Below are 18,878 nucleotides of genomic sequence, written 5' to 3'. Positions count from 1 at the left end.
CTGCTGAACAGTTCTCACAGTTAGGAAGTTCTTCCTAATGTTCAGGTGGAATCTCCTTTCCTGTAATTTGAAGCTATTGTTCTGCATCCTAGTCTCCAGGACAGCAGAAAACAAGCTTGCTCCCTCCTCCCTATGACTTCTCCTCCCGTATTAGTACGTGACTATCATGTCTCCTCTCAGCCTTCTCTTCTGCAGGCTAAACATGCCGAGCTCTTTAAGCCACTCCTCATAGGGCTTGTTCTCCAGACCCTTAATCTTTTTAGTCGCCCTCCTCTGTACGCTTTCCAACTTGTCAACATCTCTCTTCAACTGCGGTGCCCAGAATTGGACACAGTATTCCAGGTGTGGTTTGGCCAAGGCAGAATAGAGGGGTAGCATGACTTCCCTGGATATAGATCCTCTGCTCTCCCACCACAGGAAGAAAAAATAGATTTTAGGGCCTAAAATGGATTCCTTAAAACAATTATCCAATATTTGTTTGGAATTAAGACACTTACTCTCCATTATGATTGATGTCATCATAACGTAGAAAGAGGGAAGCATAAATGGTCTCCGTTAGGAAGCAGTAGATTGCAATCATGATGAGCAGCACCGCCAACTTGAGGACAGAATTCAGGCGGAGGAACACGGCACAGGTCACCATTGCCAGAATTCCAGTGAAGACAAAATACTAAATGAAGAAGATTGAGATAAGAAATCAGTTCAGCACTGACTCAGGACTGCCTCAGATCCAATGACTCAGTGTCCTTGCTTTGTCTATCAGTTTTCATCTCACTGGGCATTGAAAAGGGGTATTCTAGTGATCCCAAAATAACAGCTAAGAGCTTTGCACTTTTGTGGTTCTACAGTTTACTGTTAGTCTCTTTAATGCTCCCTCATACTTTTTCTAAGTATTTCATGACAGAATATATATTCATTTCATGCCCAGCTTTCATTGTCATAAGAGCCCCATGAGGCAGGTTGATCTGAAAGACATTGAGGATCCCAAAACTATGATTGAGTCATGGTATGTTTTATACAAACCTAGCTCTTTCACCAGCTGTCAGTATTCATATCAACAAGAATGTGTTATTCCTTCTAGCTTCACGTTTTTGACCCTGGATGACCGTGACAAGTATATTTGCATGTGTCATTTATAGATGACAGGAAAGCAACCCTCATACTAAATATGATGTTCCAAACCAGAGTTTTCAAACATTTCATGTCAGTGACACACCATTTTTATATATGCATCATTTTGCAACACAGGAATTCAGCTTTACTAGCAAATTGGAAGTTGAGCCCTTATAAGAGATAGATACATACATTATGTATGGGGACACAACATATCTCGTGAAAATCCTTCATTTATATATGTTTAAAATATATGATTTGTTTATTTTACAAATACACAGAAGTTTCTCATTACATTTGTGCAATGCACCTACAGCCAACACACTACAAGCTGGGACACAGTTTGGAAAACTCTGGTCTAAAGCAAACTGCTAGTTCCAGCTAGAATAAAATAATTGAATCAATAAGAACTTGTTAAGCCAACAGTCATGTAGGTTTCAGTGATTAAGTGGGTTTATTCTAGTTTGATTTAACAGCTGGATTTAAGACTAAGATACGTAACGGTCTACTGAGATATGCTTTTCCTTATGAGACAGCATGGTTGTAGCTGAAGTGTTCAAACAGTGTTGTCTCAAGAAGTGCTTCCACAATAGGAAAATAATTGTTCAACAATAATCTTATCTCCATCAACCTTTCATCAGTATTACTGTTGTATCCATAGAAGAGCTTTGGTGTGAACAAGGTGATGCTGATGAGAACATACCATAAAATACTCTCTCCTCCATACCTTTCTGTGACCAAATCCCTATGGAAGTATTATACAACTGGAAGGATATCACTAGGTGGTGCTTGGACATAAACAATACCAGATAAGTAGAATGGAAGCACATTGAATAAATTGGAAAGCTTGAAATGGGGAAAAAAACAGCTCTATTCATAATCAGATGTTATTTTTCTACAGGATCTATATGTACATGGGGCTCTATTTGTATGGCAGAATACCAAATGTTATCCCTGATTTCAATATTGGAGGTCAGCTTTGATAACGGCAAACCCCATTACACAGACAGCTCATTATGGTGCTTTCAATGAAACATAAGAAGTTGCATTTCTAACATGAAATACTCATAATTACCTCTGGGTAGGAGCAAATGTCTGAAAGATATACAGAAGAGTTGAAGGTCTGATTCCTAAAGGGTGTTGTATTGTGAAAATCACACCATAGCTGAGGAAAAAGGGGGAGAAAATATTAGCAGCAAAACTTAGATTGTTGGAGTTATTACTTCCATTAGGTAAAGGGTGAGGAATAGGAAGTATTTGTTAAATTTATACATTTCCCTTTCTTTCAAAGGTGGAATATAACATTTCATCCTCACAAAAGTCCTGTGAAGAACATTGGGCAGAAGGACTGTGATTGGCTTAAGATCACACATTGAACTTCATGGATGTGTTGGTACTTGAATCAAACCACCCCAGTCCAAATTCAATAAGCTTATGTAATTTGTCTGCTGGTCTCAAAGCTCTGAATGAATGATCCATGAGGACAACAGGTATATTCATGGGAGATAGGATAATGTTTGATATAGCCCTCTCAATTAACAGCAGTGTATCAAAAGGTTTTCTCAAAGAGGATGTTAAAATGTTTGTATAATTATTTCTGATGAAGTATTTTGATATATTTTGGCAGCTGAATACTTCAAGATATTTCATAATTTGGGATTTATTTTGAAGGAGGAATGTCATTTTGTGCAAAAACTGGTCTTCTGGACAAAAACCATTTTTTTGTGCAGAAAAGATGCATTTCTTACAAAGTATGCTATCTTTTACAAACTATGCTACCGTGTTTCCCTGAAAATAAGACAGTGTCTTATATTAATTTTTGCTCCCAAAGATGCTCTAGGACTTATTTTCAGGGGATGTCTTATTTTTCCATGAAAAAGAATTCACATTTATTGTTGAACAAAAAAAAGGAACATTTATTATATACTGTACAGTAGTTGTCATCACAAACCAGCATAACCAGACAAACTGAATCCTATCAAGAATTTCTTGTTATTACCATTATTTCCATGTACAACAAAATCTATGGTATGTACATTTACCAATCCTGCATTCTCTGGTGTTCTGTTCAGCGGGCATGCTTCCAAACAAAACCTTTGCTAGGTCTTACTTTCGGGGGAGGTCTTATATTTGGCAATTCAGCAAAACTTCTACTAGGTCTTATTTTCTGGGGATGTCTTATTTTAGGGGAAACAGGGTATGTGGGGTAGACCCCTGTGACTTAGACAATTCTTTGTGATTCGCAAATGCTTTTCTTTCCCTCTCCTTCCACCCTCTTGCCTATGCCAGTTTTGCACATATTGACTAAGCCTTTTCCCAGCCTCCTTGAGTACTTACAATATTGATGACAGCTCCCAGAAAATTAATCATAATTGAGGCAAAGATGATAACATTTCGGGCCAAGTAGGTCTCATTAATCCAGCAGCAAGTTTTCCGGAGGACAAGGGGCAAACATTTGTAATCCTCTGCTGTGGTTATCAATACAAGAGCTGAATGCAGCATAATCAGGACTGAAAACTGGACAACCATTGGTATCATTCTGGAGAAGAAGAAAAATATGCCCTTCAGAAGTGTGTGGAAAACAGAATTATTATCCTTATATAGAGATGGTATACAATTAATCCAAACATACTTATGACAACGTCACAGTGCATCATTCAATTAATGATTTCCTCTTTCTCTCTGTCTCACACATGAACACATGTATAAAATACTCGAGTTAGAAGTGACCACAAGGACTATCCACCCCAATCCCATTCTGCCATTCCACTGTCTTTCTGTTTGAACCTGTTGTCCCATGTCTTTGTTTCTGGAGCAATAGGAAACCAACTCTCCCTCTCCTCAATATAACATCCTTTCAAATATTTATGGACTACAGACAACAAAGGCTCTTTGGCTTAGAAATGGAGATGAGCACCACCCCTCAAAGCTGGAAGGGGAAGCCTTTAGCTTTATTTGTGTTATGGTTGTTTTTAGGCATTAAATGTTTGCCTTTGTGGTTGTGTATGCTGGAATCCACCCTGAGTCCTCTCAGGGAGATAGGGAAGAATACAAATAAAGTGTATGTCCGTCGATCATTCCCTTCTTAACTTTTTCTTCTCTAGGCTAAATATACCCAGCTTCCTAAGCCACTCCTCATAGGACTTGGCCTCCAGAACTTTTACCTTATTGATTAACCTTCTCTGGTTACATTTCAGTTTGTCAATACCCTTCTTGAATTGTGACACCCAGAACTGGACTCTAAATGAAATCTGACAAAAGCAGAGTAGTATTATTACTTCCCTTGATCTAGACACTGTATTTTGTATTGATACAACTGGAATTGCATTGGCTTTCTCGGCCACCATGTCACACTCCTGACTTGTGTCCTGCTTGTGGTCTACTAAGACTCATAGATACCCTTTTCAATGTACTGCTTTCAAGCCAAGTAATACCCGCTGTATAACTGTACATTTCATTTTTTTCTGCCTTATATTTCTCCCTGCTGAAATTCATTTTATTAGTTTTGTCCAGTATTTCCAATCTGTTATGGCCATTTTGAATTCTGATCTTGTCCTCTGGGATATTAGTTAGCCCTCATAATTTGGTGTCATCTACAAATCTGATCAGCTTGCCTTCCATTCTGTCATCCAAGTCACGGACAAAGATGTTGAATAGCACTGGGTCCAGGACAGACCCCTGTGGCATCCCAGTGGTCACTTCTTTCCAGGATGAAGTGGAACTATTGGTGAGCACCCTTTGGGTTACAAACAACCAATTACTAACCCACTTAACAGTAACATTGTCCAGCCCACATTTTAATAGCTTTTTTGCAAGAATATCACTGGAGACCTTGTCAAGGACCTTACTGAAATCAAGGTATACTACATCACCAGCATTCCCTTCATCTAGCAAGCTTGAAACTTGTAATGTGAATGTGTTAATGTAAAGTCCCCAAACCAATTATAATCATATGCTACCAGTATCCAGACTTCTGTTTTTTGTTTGGCTAGGACACATTTGCCAAGCCACTTCTTCACTATTAATTGCACATATGGCTACACAGTTCAAAAGTAATTACTGTAACAATTACTTTAAAGAAAACATTATGCTTACTTTTACATCTCCTCAGATTTATCTAAATGAGTTAACTTCAGATACTTAAAACCACAGACATCTAAATGTGACATAAAACACCTTATTCGTGCAATAACCTCATTGTAGCTTCAGACCACAACGTCATATATGGGCCAAGGCACAAAGTACAATATGAGCCAAAATCTGAATCATGTAATATTCTTTCTCCACTATTATCTAAGGTGACTACTAGTATTTCAATGATTTTCTGAAACTCTTCTACCAAATTCTTTGCATTTACCTTGAAGAAGGAAGCAAACTTTGGATGGCGGTGATAAACACAAGGACCATGAATGCACACACCAAGTTCGACTTGAACACTTCATCCCTCATTTGGGAATACTGAAATAGAAAACAGTAGGCAAAGGGGAAAAGAAAACCTTCAGTCTTGTTTGACAGTACTGTAAAGAAAGTGAGACAATGCTAAAAGGCTTCTGGGAAATTAGCAAGAAGAATCGGCAAATTAATTAGCTTACTGCAGTGAGACTCTTCCCCTGCCCCCCAAATTATATTTAGAAAAATCTCTTCAGAAGAAGCATGCTGCGAAGGAGCCTGTAAAGACGCCTCAGCAGGGAAGCAAATGTCAGGCATTCAATTGTGTGAAATAGGTTTTATGTTAGTTTGTGCTCTCATATAATCAGCTACATTAAAATTCAATAATAGACAGGAGATACCACACAAGTTCAAGGAAGACGCCGTGTGTGCACATGAGGGAGTAATTTGAAAGATGTATACATGATAAGGAAGGGAAGCAGACATTCATTAGTCTATGGGTTGACAATGGCGATTTGGTTTTCTGGCAAAGCAAGCGGTTGGGATATCATTCACATTTAACTTGTGTTGGAGTTTTAAATAAACTGAATCTTGGCTCAGAAGCTTTAAAAATAGCTGCACAGAGTATCTCAAGAGCATAAATGATGGATTGGACCAGAAGCACAGAATTGTGTCCCCAATTCTGGATTCAACACGATGGGGATCATTTGGTAAGGATGAGTGGGGAATTCTGAGAACTGTAATTTAAAAAACATGGAAGACACCTGGGAAAACATGGGAAGATTACAGGCAGAAGAGGATGATATCTACACTTCTTGTATAATTCCATGCATGGGACAAGGCAATTGTATAATGAAAGCAAAACTATGCAACGCTGACTATTACTACGTTTCTCATGTTCTACCTTTTACCATACAATTCCCTTGTCTTCATTCACAACATTTTACAGAGTGAGGGGGTCCATGTTTATTAATTTATAACGTCATCTTACATGGGATATTGTTTTCCACTTAAAATTTCTATGTTTTCCCATGCTTCTTCCATTGTTTCCCCTGCCTCCTCCAATACTGAAAGAATTAGCTGTATATGCCTTTTGACTGGTAGTATAGGGGACATCTATCTGGAAGAAGTTTTAACTTAAGCAAACATTTCACTACAATTAGCCAGGGCCGGGCTGTGGCACAGGGACTGGGCTGTGGCGCAGGCTGTTGAGTAGCCTGCTGCAATAAATCACTCTGACCATGAGGTCATGAGTTCGAGGCCAGCCCGTGGCGGGGTGAGCACCTGTCAATTAAAAAATAAAAAATAGCCCCTGCTCGTTGCTAACCTAGCAACCCGAAAGATAGTTGCATCTATCAAGTAGGAAATAAGGTACCACTTATAAAAAAGTGGGGAGGCAAATTTAACTAATTTACGACGTTGGAATGAGGAAGCCCTGTCACAGTGGATGATGAAGCAGCTGCTCCCCCTTGTGGCCAGAATCGAACATCCCCTCAAGAGAAGGTTAAATTGCCTCTGCGTCTGTCTCTGTCTCTGTCTCGGTTCTATGTGTATATCAGCTTTGAATGTTTGCCGTATATGTATATAATGTGATCCGCCCCGAGTCCCCTTCGGGGTGAGAAGGGCGGAATATAAATACTGTAAATAAATAAATAAATAAATTACAATAAGTATGACTTGTCTATTGTTAAGCTAGATGTCTCTGAGAGGCTTAAAGGTAGAATACAGGAGAGCAGATATGTTGGACAACAAATCCTCAACATTGTCACTGTTGGCTAAGGCTGATGGGAGCTTTGGTTCAGCCAGATCTAGAGAAGTAGAATTTGTCCAGCCTTGCAACACTTCTAATTGGTTTAAAACATTGTCACATCATATTTCCTCCTTTTTTTGATGTTCTAATGTATGACTTGGCACAATCACCGTGATGGGGTTGAGTCAATGAACTGCAGCATCTAAAACAAAGGCTACTGTGCTCTTTCAAGTCATCACTGTAGATTGGCGTCTTTGAATTGTGGAGAAACAAGATTTTTTCTCTGTTATGGAATAATTGACCAAGAGAAGATTTCATTGCTACTTATATATATCTGGATAAGCTTTATTAGCTAAACTTCTGTATTTTAGACTAGGTTTTAAAATAAAGATTTGGTAATATGGCAGTTGTGGAAAAGGTATGTGAAAAAGATACAGGATGCAAAGTGACACAAAGCACAACATAAAACAATGCAACATAAAACAGCAGATTCCATTGTCTTTTGCCAGGCAATGAAAATGGATACATATGGTAAGTGTTAAGTAGACTTTGTAAAAAGCTATTTTTCATGGACAACAGCTCCCAGAAACCCCCACTGACCATGCTATCAAGGGAATTTTATCAAGGGAGTTGTAGTTCAGAAAAGTAACTTTCCAAAAATTGAATGTGAATATGAGAAGAACCAATTTGCCTCTGACAACAAATCCTTCCCTGCTGCAAATATACGTAAGCATATGTGAAAGCTATTTTGCTAGGAACATTTCACGTACCCATTCTACCTGTTGAGATTTACAATTTATCATTTTTATAGAAAACATAGTCATTCCAATCTGGCTCCTAGACATTGAACTAAGGAATGAAACCCATTATATCACAGGCATTTTACATAGACAAGCTATCAATTGATATTTGATCTCCATTTTTTTAAAGCAAAACAGATCAAAACAACACAAATACACACATCACTCATTATGGTATGATATGGTCTGATCTCTGGAAACCGAACTAGAGTTATACAAGAAAGCACAGAAATAGGATTTCTTGTAAGAAATATATGACATGTTTATAAGCTTGGGGACATTATCTATTCTCCAAAATGAATTTACATTCATCAGGGTACATTTTGTTTCCAACATTTCATGAAATAATTGGATTAAGGGACTAGGATGGATTTGCAAGAGTGTAAGACTGGCTATGAGGGATGTTTTCAGAAAAAATAAAAGTAGAAAATCCAGGCAGAAATCTTTGGGTTAAGGACAATAGAGGATAAGAGACACCTTTTCTCTACTCCTCCACGCAAAGCCAGCCAAATTATTTTGGCATACAAGAAAAAACAAATCCATACAGTCAGCTTTCCTCAGTAGAATAACACATTATATTACAAAAAAATTGCTGCCACTTTTTGACATTCAAAACATGCAGCCTGAGATGGTTTCCTAAATTTGTTTAATGAAGTGATCAATTTTGGATGGCAGTCCACTTTGTAGATAACACCTACTCAGGTAGGATTTATGTGTGTTCTCCAAGTTTTGGTTTGAACTTATAATGAGCTATCCAGAGTGCTGAAGCAGAGCTACAAAACAGCTCCAGTATCTTGAATAATTCCAATTAAGTCTTAGCCCCCTTCTACACTACTATATAGTCCAGATTATCAAAAGCAGATAATGAACATTATCATCCTTGAACTGGATTATATGAGTCTACACTGCTATATAATCCAGTTCAAAACAGATAATCTGGATTTTATATGGCAGTATAGAAGGGGCCTTAGAGTGCATTTACACTGCCAAATTAATGCAGTTTAACACCACTTCAATGGCCATGGCTCAATGGTATGGAATCATGGGAGTTATAATTTGGTGAGGCATCATTGCTCTTTGGCAAAAAAAGGCTAAAGGTCTTGTAAAATTACAGCTCCCATTAAGCTAGTGGTTCTCAACCTGGGGTCCCCAGATGTTTTTGGCTTTCAACTCCCAGAAATCCCAACAGCTGGTAAACTGGCTGGGATTTCTGGGAGTTGTAGGCCAAAAACATCTGGGGAGCCCAGGTTGAGAACCATTGCATCTTAATACATAGCATTGAACCATAGCAGTCAAAGTGGTGTCAAAGTGTATTAATTCCACAGTGTCGATGCACCCTTAGTCTTTAAAACCTAAAACTGATTCCTTATCCCACTAGTATGGAAGCCATCATCTCCATGGATGTAAGGCTAGTACCTCCCTTCTTCCTCCTCATGTCTGTCCCACCCAATGTTTCCTGAAAAGCCCCTTTCTCTGTTGCAGCCTATGTAGGTCTTTTTCATTCTTTACTAGGACAACACAACTTTTTTCTTCTAAACAGCTTATCAGCAACACAGCTTCTCCTATTCTTATGCTGAGTTATCTTTGCTCCACATCTGCAAACCAATTGCTCTCTCCTTCTATCATTAGCCTACCTTCCCCAGCCTATATTTTCTATTGCAGATCTGTACCTTTGACTTGCCCACTCTTCTTCTGGTCTCCTTGCCTTAAATGTTTATTAATTCTTCTCATTCACTATCATGGCTACTTAGCAAGTCCTGTCCTTGAAACTGCTACAAACAATGACAACAATGACAAAACAATCAGCTAAGTTGCTGCATCTTTCATTCCTGTGTAGAAGAGGAAATCTCAGCAGGTATTACTTGCATGAGCATCTGCACCTGTGAAAATTCCTTATATTGCAGGTGTAAGAGGTGTATCCTCTTTTGCACCTGGCCATACTGCTTTAGAGGCAGATTGAGACTTGGCTGAGTCAAATCAAATCACTCTCGCTGGCTTGTGCAATTTATCTCAGGCCCCTTTTACACCACCATATAATCCATCTTATAAAAATAGATTATCCACATTATCTGATTTGAACTGGATTATATGAGTCTACACTGCCAAATAATCTAGTTCAAAGGAAATAACCTGAATTTTATGACAGTGTAAAAGCAGCCTCAGATGACTTACAAATATGCTGTTTCAATTTTTTTCAGCATCCAGAGTCATGCTAGACATTTCAGAAGGGGTTATGCTCTCTATAGTTCTGGATCAGTGGTTCTCAACTTGTGGGTCCCCAGGTGTTTTGGCCTACAACTCCCAGAAATCCCAGACAGTTTAGGATTTCTGGGAGTTGAAGGCCAAAACATCTGGGGCTCCCAGGTTGAGAACCACTGTTCTAGATACAGCTGTAAATGTAACTAATCCTCAAGCAAAGAACAGTAGTGATAGCCAGTAGCTTCCATATCAGTACAAGCAGTGAATCCACTTCAAGTTTTAACCCAAAACTTTAAAGGAGCTATCTCATCCTTAAAGCATATTTAGGGTCTCAGATACTCCTTCAAATCAAAGTTCAAACTAAAACCTAGAGTAGATTCATTGCCCAATGATATGGGGACAAACCAAAATTTATTAGGGAAGAAACAAGTTATCCTATGAACTTCTTCACTCAATGAGCTTTTGCTGTTGTAGAGGATTAAATCAATATCTACAAAGCAAAATACAGACTGAGTCTTCCTTATCTACAGTGCTTGGGACCAGAACTATTTTGATTTTTTTTCTGGATTTTGGAACACATATTGGGGTCCAAGTCTGAACATGAAATTTATTTATTTATGTTTCATATATACCTTTTACATATAGCTTGAAGGTAATTTTATAGAATATTTTAAATATTTTTTGTGTGTGAAACATGTTTGTGTACATTGAATGACCAGAAAGCAAAGTTGTCACTATCTTAGCCAACCATGAGGCCAATTTTGGAAAATCGTGGACTTCTGCTCAGCACATTACTTCTCCATTTCCCAACTGATGCCCTCCAGATATTTTTGATTCCATAAATTACTGATCACTGGATGGAAATGATGGGAACTGAGGCCCAGAACATTTTGAGGGCATCATGTTGGGGAAGACCGCTCCTGAACATCATTTTCAGAACTGTCTTTTTCTTTTTCAAAAGAGACCATCAGGATATATTTAAATTCAGATGTGGTCCTGACTAATATGGAAAATTTCTCATGTTATGTTTGTAAACATTCACTGAAAGCCAGAAATTACAGCACTTTTAACACAGCATAATACAGCTTTCTGCCAACTTATAATGAAACAAAGTGTAAAAGCATATTGTTTGGCTGGTCACTGTGGGTCCTCCCCTCTCTGCATCATTCTGCTTCTTCTAGCTAAAAAGCTTAGTCACTTTTAGAAGGGATTTTCTGACTTTGGAAATGAGTCACCACACTTAACATAACTATTATAGCCACAGCATATGTGAACAGTTTTTTAAGATTAGTACTGAGGAGCAGGGGGTGGGTGGGAAGGGGTAGAAGGTGAATTAGAAAGGAAAGCCACAACATTGATGTCTTTGCTAAATCACTGGTCATTTCAAGACAGTTTTGAGTTGGCAAAAAGCATCTATCAAGACCCAGCTACCTTATGCTCCAGGCTAGAGTCTTTAAACATCAGGGAGAAAGGCTTGATATGCTCTCTTCGCAATTTATCGCCACTCCGCAAGTCGATGGTGTGCTCTATTCGCTTGTTAATTTCCTCAGGCCCAGACTGGACATGCAAAGCTTGCGCAAGATGGTTTGGAAGCAGATTTATTGAATTTCTTGTTAGGGCAGCCAGAGTCTAGGGGAAAGCACATGCAAAAAGAATAAACCTGCTAGTCCCCTTTGGGTTAAAAATTCAATCTTTTCCCCCTCCTATTTCTTTTTTTGAAGAGATCCTGTTGCATTTGCATACCGTAAGAGCATTCCATGCAGTTCATTCATCCCAGATGACCAAATGTTCTTAGAAGTAAGGAGACATTTGAACCACAAAATGCACACAGGTGGAATGGTGCCACTGTTTGAATGGCATGTCTGGAATGGACTTTGAGGATCAAGTCAATTCCGTCAATACATCCATTCAGTTTTTTTAATACCGGATCAGTGGTAGCTGACGTCAGTGGGACAGTGAATCTACTCCAGGTTATTAGTTTTGCAGTTTGGCTCAAATTTTTAGACAGCCTCTTCAAATTTCAGAGTGCGTTCCACTGCACTGAACTGCTGTTCACACTTTGCAAAGCATACAGTTCTGCTATCCTGCAACCCAAGAAACTCATCAAAACATTTTCCAAAGCAGTGGCTGAAGGATGCATCTCTAGAACAAAATCAAATGGATTGCAATAGAATGTAAACTATTTCCCAAAAGTAAAGACAGTGTTTGTATATGGGAGAAAGGTCATAATGTCACCTCAGTCCAGAGAGACATTTCTGTGCTCAGATGTATATATGGATCTCTCCTCCATGCATAGGGTTCCTGCATTTCAAGCAAAGGCACAGTTTTGCTATGCAAAGGAATGTGTGCTTGTAGGCAGCAACTTATTATGTTAGACTAAAGAAGAAACTGTCCCAAATAAAGGAAAACCGCCAGTGTTTCAAAGCTTATGGGAATGTAAGAAGAATCTTACCGGATAGACCAAAGGCCTCTTTAGTTCCTCACTCTACTAACAGTGACTAATGAGATGTCACAATAGGAAGCCCACAAACAGAACATAAAGCAATAAAACTGACTTACTTTCCCAACAACTGCTATGGAGTGGCACCCAGTCTCTGAGATATGTGTTGTGGTGATCCCATGAATTTCATAGAGTTTTCTTAGGCAAATAATGCTCAGAGGTAGCTTTACTAGTTCCTTCATTGGTGATAAAATGCAGCTATTGTGACTGATAGCCATTCTCTTCTCCATAACTATGCCTATTTCCCTGTCAGAACAACCTCAAGTTGGTAACAATCTCTTTGTGGTAGCCAACTCCATAATCCCTGTGCTCCAGGAAGAAGTACTTTGTTTTATCAGTCTTGAAACACTTAGGCCCCTTCCACACAGCTGAGTAAGATCTCACATTTTCTGCTTTGAAGTGGAATATATGACAGCGTGGACTGAGATAACCCAATTCAAAGCAGATATTCTGAGTTATACGGCTGTGTGGAAGGGCTCTTTGTCAAGGTGTACCAGGGTGTATTACTGTGAAAAGGAGAAAAGAAGGTATCCTTCTCCACTTTTTCCACCGTGATAGATTCAAAGCACATGACCTTAGTATGGACTTAGGTAACTGCTTTGGATATAAATCAAATGATGAATGAATGTATGAATTAATCTTCTGCAGGGGCCACAGTAGCGCAATGGGTTAAACCCTTGTGCTGCTGAATTGCTGACCTGAAGGTTGGCAGTTCAAATTCATGGGACAAGGTGAGCTCCTGCTGTTAACCCTAGCTCCTGCCAATCTAGCAGTTCGAAAACATGCAAATGTGAGTAGACAAATAGGTAGCGCTTTGGCAGGAAAAGGCAAAAAGATGCTCCAAGCAATCATGAGGACCACATGACCAGGAGGTGACAACGCAAGCTCATCGGCTTGGAAATGGAGAAGCGCACCTCCCCCAGAGCCAGAGAAGTGCACTGCCTCCAGAGCCGGAAATGAAAGGAGAAGCCTTTGCCTTTGTATGTGTTTTTCTTTGTAACAAGGCATTGCCTGTGTTTGTTTATATACTGTAATCCACTCTGAGTCCCCTTGGGTAGAAGGTCGGAATATAAATAAAGATTATTGTTGTTGTTGTTTGTTGATCTATTGGAAAAAACAGGTGAAAGTAGCCACATTATCAAATGTCTCCAAGACATATTTTGACCACACATTCACTGTGCGTTTGTTTCTGATATATATATATGTGTGTGTGTGTGTGTGTGTGTGTGTGTAACACATAACAGTAAATTATTTTATAGTAGTTCAAACTCTGGTCTATATCCAGATTAAAGTTAGTGGAGAGAAAAACAATTGCCCCTCAGCTGTGACTTCCTTCATTAAGATAAGGATGTGCATTATATAACTGGATAAGTGGGAAATGCGGCTTCCTAAATTTCCACAAATTAAGCAAAAAAGGCATGTGGTACTAGTGGAGAGATCAATGGATACATAGACTGCCAAAAAGACAAATAAATTGCTCCAAGAACAAATCAATCCTCCCTAGATGACTAAACAAAGACTGCCATGCTTGGAATGCATCATGAGCAAACATGACATATTAGAAAAGATAATACTTCTTGATAATATAGAAAGCAGTAGGAAAAAGGAAGGCTACACGACTCAATCAAGGAACTCATAGCTTTGATTTGCAAGACCTGAGAACTTAGAGGTCTCTCATTTATAGGGTGATGGTTCTATAAGTCAATCACAGTGTTGGAATGCTGATTGCCCAATTGGACAGGATCTAGATCGGGGTGTCCAATTTATTTGGCTTTCCTGGGTCACATTGGCTCACACATAAAATTCACTAACACTAAAAATAGCTGATGAGCCAAAAAAAAAAGAAAAAGAAAAAGAAAGAAAGAAAGAAAAAAGAAAAAGAAAGAAAAAAGAAAAAAGAAAAGAAAGGAAAAAGTCTGTGCATATTTTTTATGGTATCTGCCACAACAAATAAGCAAAAACACAAAACAAAACAAAAGTCTTAATTATGTGCCACCCCATTCACAGGGACTTTTAAAATCGTCTAGCAGATCACAAGTTTGCAATTGGAATAAAACTTCATTTCTTTTAGATTATTTTTACTGTAAAAGCAAAAGTAAAAGAGGGCAAAATAAAACCAGTGGGAAATTTGACATTATTATTGAGAAACTAATGCATCAATATCCGATTCGTGGGAAATAGGTACGATTCTCAGTCAGTTTTGAACCGTAATCATAGGCATCCTGAGCCCCGGCCCACGGAGTAGACAAGTTTGATCTAGATCAAGCCTTGAAAAGAGTGTGAAAGGAAACTGAAAATATCTTATGTTTTGACTGACTGTGACCAGTTTGCTGCATGGGGACCAGAGCACTTTATAAAAGCATTTCACTATGTTAGGGTGCCACATCGAATAAATCGCAAACATTGCCATTCCTGCTGCCAACATGTTTAATGGGCTGCCTTCTCACTAGTAAGGAGTCTGTCTAAGTAATATGGTCCCAAAGTCCCTGCAAAAACTTTTCACAGCAAAAATTAACCTCCTACCCTTTTAAAGCCATGTGGGACAGGTGCTGTTTCTCTGGTTGTTTTCAAGGTACTTAACAGGACACTAGGAACTTCCTCAGATGAACCAACAGAAAAATATGGTATATTTCCACTCCTATTACCATCTTCAAGAGGCTGTTGGTAGCCGGAGAAACTGTCTGGCCCTGCGTGTGGTTATTAGATTAGAAGATTATTACTCTTCAGGCATAGTAGGGTGGTGGGGCCTGGATATAAATGATGGTGGGCATGTCAGAATATGCTTTGGCAGGTATCCACATTCTACACAATGGTACCCCAAAACATCTTCTCTGCATAAATGATCATTAGAAAAATGATCAAAGCCTGGTTTGCTATGCTGAATTTTTCTACCATTAATTATTAACAATAAAATGAGAACCATCAAGAAGTAGGGAAGTAACAAGTTACATGTAACTGCTATTTTTAATGCATTACTTCCAAATTGTGGGGAAGGAACATGATGGACTTAGGACAGCGACTGAATTCCACATCAACCCCTACTTTCCTAACAATGCTTCCATATTGTCAAGAAAGGGGTTCATAAAACTGGACAAAACTGGAAATAATTTGAAACTATGACATAGTGAGCTTCAAATGAAAAAGAAATCAGGAATCCCTGTTGTCTTCATATGTTCCTAATGAAAAGCTTGTTTTCTTCTGCTCTGGAGACTAGGAAACAACAGGAAAGGAGATTCCACCTGAACATTAGGAAGAACTTCCTAACTGTGAGAGCTGTTCAGCAGTGGAACTCTCTGCCCCAGAGTGTGGTGGAGGCTCCTTCTTTGGAGGCTTTTAAGCGGAGGCCGGATGGTCATCTCTTGGGGGTGCTTTGATTGTGATTTTTCTGCTTCTAGGAAGGGGGTTGGACTGGATGGCCCACGACGCGTCTTCGAACTCTATGATTTTATGAATACATTGGATTCTGTTAGTTAAATCGAAATCCAAATTAGAGAGCAAATACATGAGATACAGTGGTGTACCTCCTGGATTTAGACAACTTGTACCACACTCATTTGGTCCTGTTACAGAGGGTTCTGAGACAAAGATCTGGCTGGATCAAGTGAGATCATTGGTTTCCTTAGCACTGTCAACAATACCTTACCCCCATCTGGCAGTATCCAGATATTTTGGACTTCACCTTCCCCATCCCCAGCCAGCATGGCCTATGGTCAGGAATCCCAGGAATTGTAGTACAATAATCTGGAAGGGGTTTGAGGGGAAAGCTACTGGAAGTAGCTCTCCAGAGCTGCATATATTCATCTGGAGATGCTCAGGTTAAGTATTGGACCTTCTACATACAAAGGAGGAGTTCTGTGCTTAGCTGTAACTTCTCCTTCTCTGATCTCACAGGTACATGGTGGACTGAAAAGTCAGCTTAGGCTGCTCTTCTTTGTCTGAACATTTTAGAAAACTACTGGTAGAGATGAGTAACTACCTTTCCTAAACCTTTGCCTTTGATTATAAATACATTCTAGATGAATACTAAGATTTTATATCAAAATTGCTTGTAAGGATGTTTCTGGAGACACAAAACTGAATTTGCACTGCAAAGCCCCAGCATAAGAGAGAAGACTATTGTGTGACTTCAGGCCAGGGGTGTCAACTTATTTTCAACAAGGGTCACAACAGCCTTATGGTTGACATCAATAGGCCATTGTAATTGTAAGACTGCATATATGTAGCTATTTTGCCCTGACATTGAAAGTCTTGCAGGCTTTAAATGATATGGCGGGCCAGATTTGGCTTGCGGGCCATGTTTGACACATGTGCCTTAGGCTAATGAACATCCTTAACCTCTTTACAGATAATAAACCCAGTCAGTCAACACTGCAGAGGGGAAGGAGCCAGGAAAACAACGGTATTCCTGATTCCTGTTTATGCATTAATTAGAAAGACTCCATAATGCTAGAGGTGGGGAATAGGTGGTTTCCCAGCTACAGAGACTGAAAAAGTGTCTTCAGTTTGTCTTTGGTGGCATTCTGGAGAGGGAGTCTAGATCTGTAGTCCAAAAAGAAACTTCTCCAAATCTATTCAAAAATTGTTTGAGGGTACACAGGAAGGGATGATTGCAAGTGGAGTTCAAAATCCTCTACATTTTCCTACCTGTTGTATGCCTTATAAGCACATATAAAATAAAGACTCCAAGGTGCTAAAGACAGCGAACAATAACAAAAGGCACATTAGAACACTACATCTGAATTAAAGCACAGTGTGAAAGCATAATCTGGAAGCACAATTAAAAACATACACCAAATAAAGGACATAGACAGACAGCATTCACCTGTCTAGACTCCCTTCAGCTACAGATCAGCTTTCACGTCTGAATAAAAATGTCTTTGTCTGCCAGTAGAAGGGCATTGTGGTCTAAATTTAGATTATTCAGGAAGGAGTTTCAGAACATAGGGATAGTTACCAAGAGTTCCAGAAATGGGTGGAAATGGGTGCCTAGGAATCAAAGCCACAACACACACACACCAGGTTTCTCCTCCTCCATCACTACCTGATCTGAGATACCGTATTTTCCAGTGTATAAGACGACTGGGCATATAAGATGTCCACCAACTTTTCCAATTAAATTATAGCGTTTGGGATATACTCACCATATAAGACTACCTCTCTTCCAACACACACCAAATAAAAAGACTATCAGAGTGGTAGCGCAAACACACCTCTTTGACACATCTGGCCCTCCCTTGTATCCTATTTACAGTATCTCCTTCTCTGACTCTCAAATTTTGCACATGTGCACGTGTGCTGATTCACTGCAGTCCTCAGGAGCGAGGTCTGAGAGGCATAGAAGGAGGTATGGTAATGGGATACAAGGGCAGGCCAGACATGTGAAAGAGTCGTATTTTTCTGGACACAGCACTGCTCTATCCCTTTTTTCCATACCCCGGGCGTCCCAGATGCCTGCAGCTTGCTCCACCCTTCACTTACACCTTCCTAGGGAGGTGCCCTCTCACATCACCAGAACTGCATTAAGTCACTTCTTTCCATGAATCCTGGTAAGTGGATTTTCTTCTACCATACTTGTACAGTGCCACCCTTGCTGCTTCCATATGGTCGTCACATACGGTAGAGATGAGACCGCGGCTGTTTTTTTTTTTTTTTTAAATGCTTTTTATTAAACTTTTATGAGTTACAGAAGGATCAGAGAGGGAGGGGGAGGGGAAGTTGGGGGAACTATAGGGATGATGGTGTGGGGTTGACGAATATGATTCAGGGAGGGGGGTACGGGAATGGGGTAAGGGTAACAGCTGAGAGGGAGGGATCTCTATCAGGGATGTTGGGGAGGGGAGAGGGGGGGGAGATAAACTTCCGATCTTTTCACTTCCTGTACGTTTCCTGTTTTAGGACGCTGGTTCTTGCATGTAGTTATCTAGAAGTGTCCAATTCGTTTCTTTCATTGGTCTTCCGTTAACCTTTTTCAGCAAGTACGTCAATCTGTCCATGTTTTTGATGTCCATTAATTTCTCCAGCCATGCTTCTTTGGTGAGATTCTTCCCTTCTTTCCAGTTTTTGGCTACTACTGTTCTAGCTGCAGTGATGGCATAAATAAAAATTTTCTCTTTATTGATTTCCCCTG

General features: G+C 39.4%; 1 protein-coding gene across 2 annotated transcripts in view; it reads right to left on the bottom strand.

Annotated features, from left to right (window-relative positions):
• The window catches only part of adcy8 (adenylate cyclase 8), a 154,487-nt gene that overhangs the window by 23,850 nt on the left and 111,759 nt on the right, over window positions 1–18,878 (bottom strand). The window contains exons 8-12 of one of the 2 annotated variants that reach the window (XM_003219392.3): window positions 11,683–11,880; window positions 5,471–5,571; window positions 3,451–3,652; window positions 2,189–2,278; window positions 498–670 (exon numbers count right to left, since the gene is read on the bottom strand). In XM_003219392.3, coding sequence (XP_003219440.1) covers window positions 498–670; window positions 2,189–2,278; window positions 3,451–3,652; window positions 5,471–5,571; window positions 11,683–11,880 — 764 coding nt within the window. The remainder of the gene's footprint in view (window positions 1–497; window positions 671–2,188; window positions 2,279–3,450; window positions 3,653–5,470; window positions 5,572–11,682; window positions 11,881–18,878) is intronic. The other variant, XM_008108199.2, reaches the window with a different exon arrangement.

Source organism: Anolis carolinensis, chromosome 4 (genome assembly GCF_035594765.1).
Source record: "Anolis carolinensis isolate JA03-04 chromosome 4, rAnoCar3.1.pri, whole genome shotgun sequence".
Taxonomy (NCBI): domain Eukaryota; kingdom Metazoa; phylum Chordata; class Lepidosauria; order Squamata; family Dactyloidae; genus Anolis; species Anolis carolinensis.
This window is presented reverse-complemented; position numbering and strand designations above follow the sequence as displayed.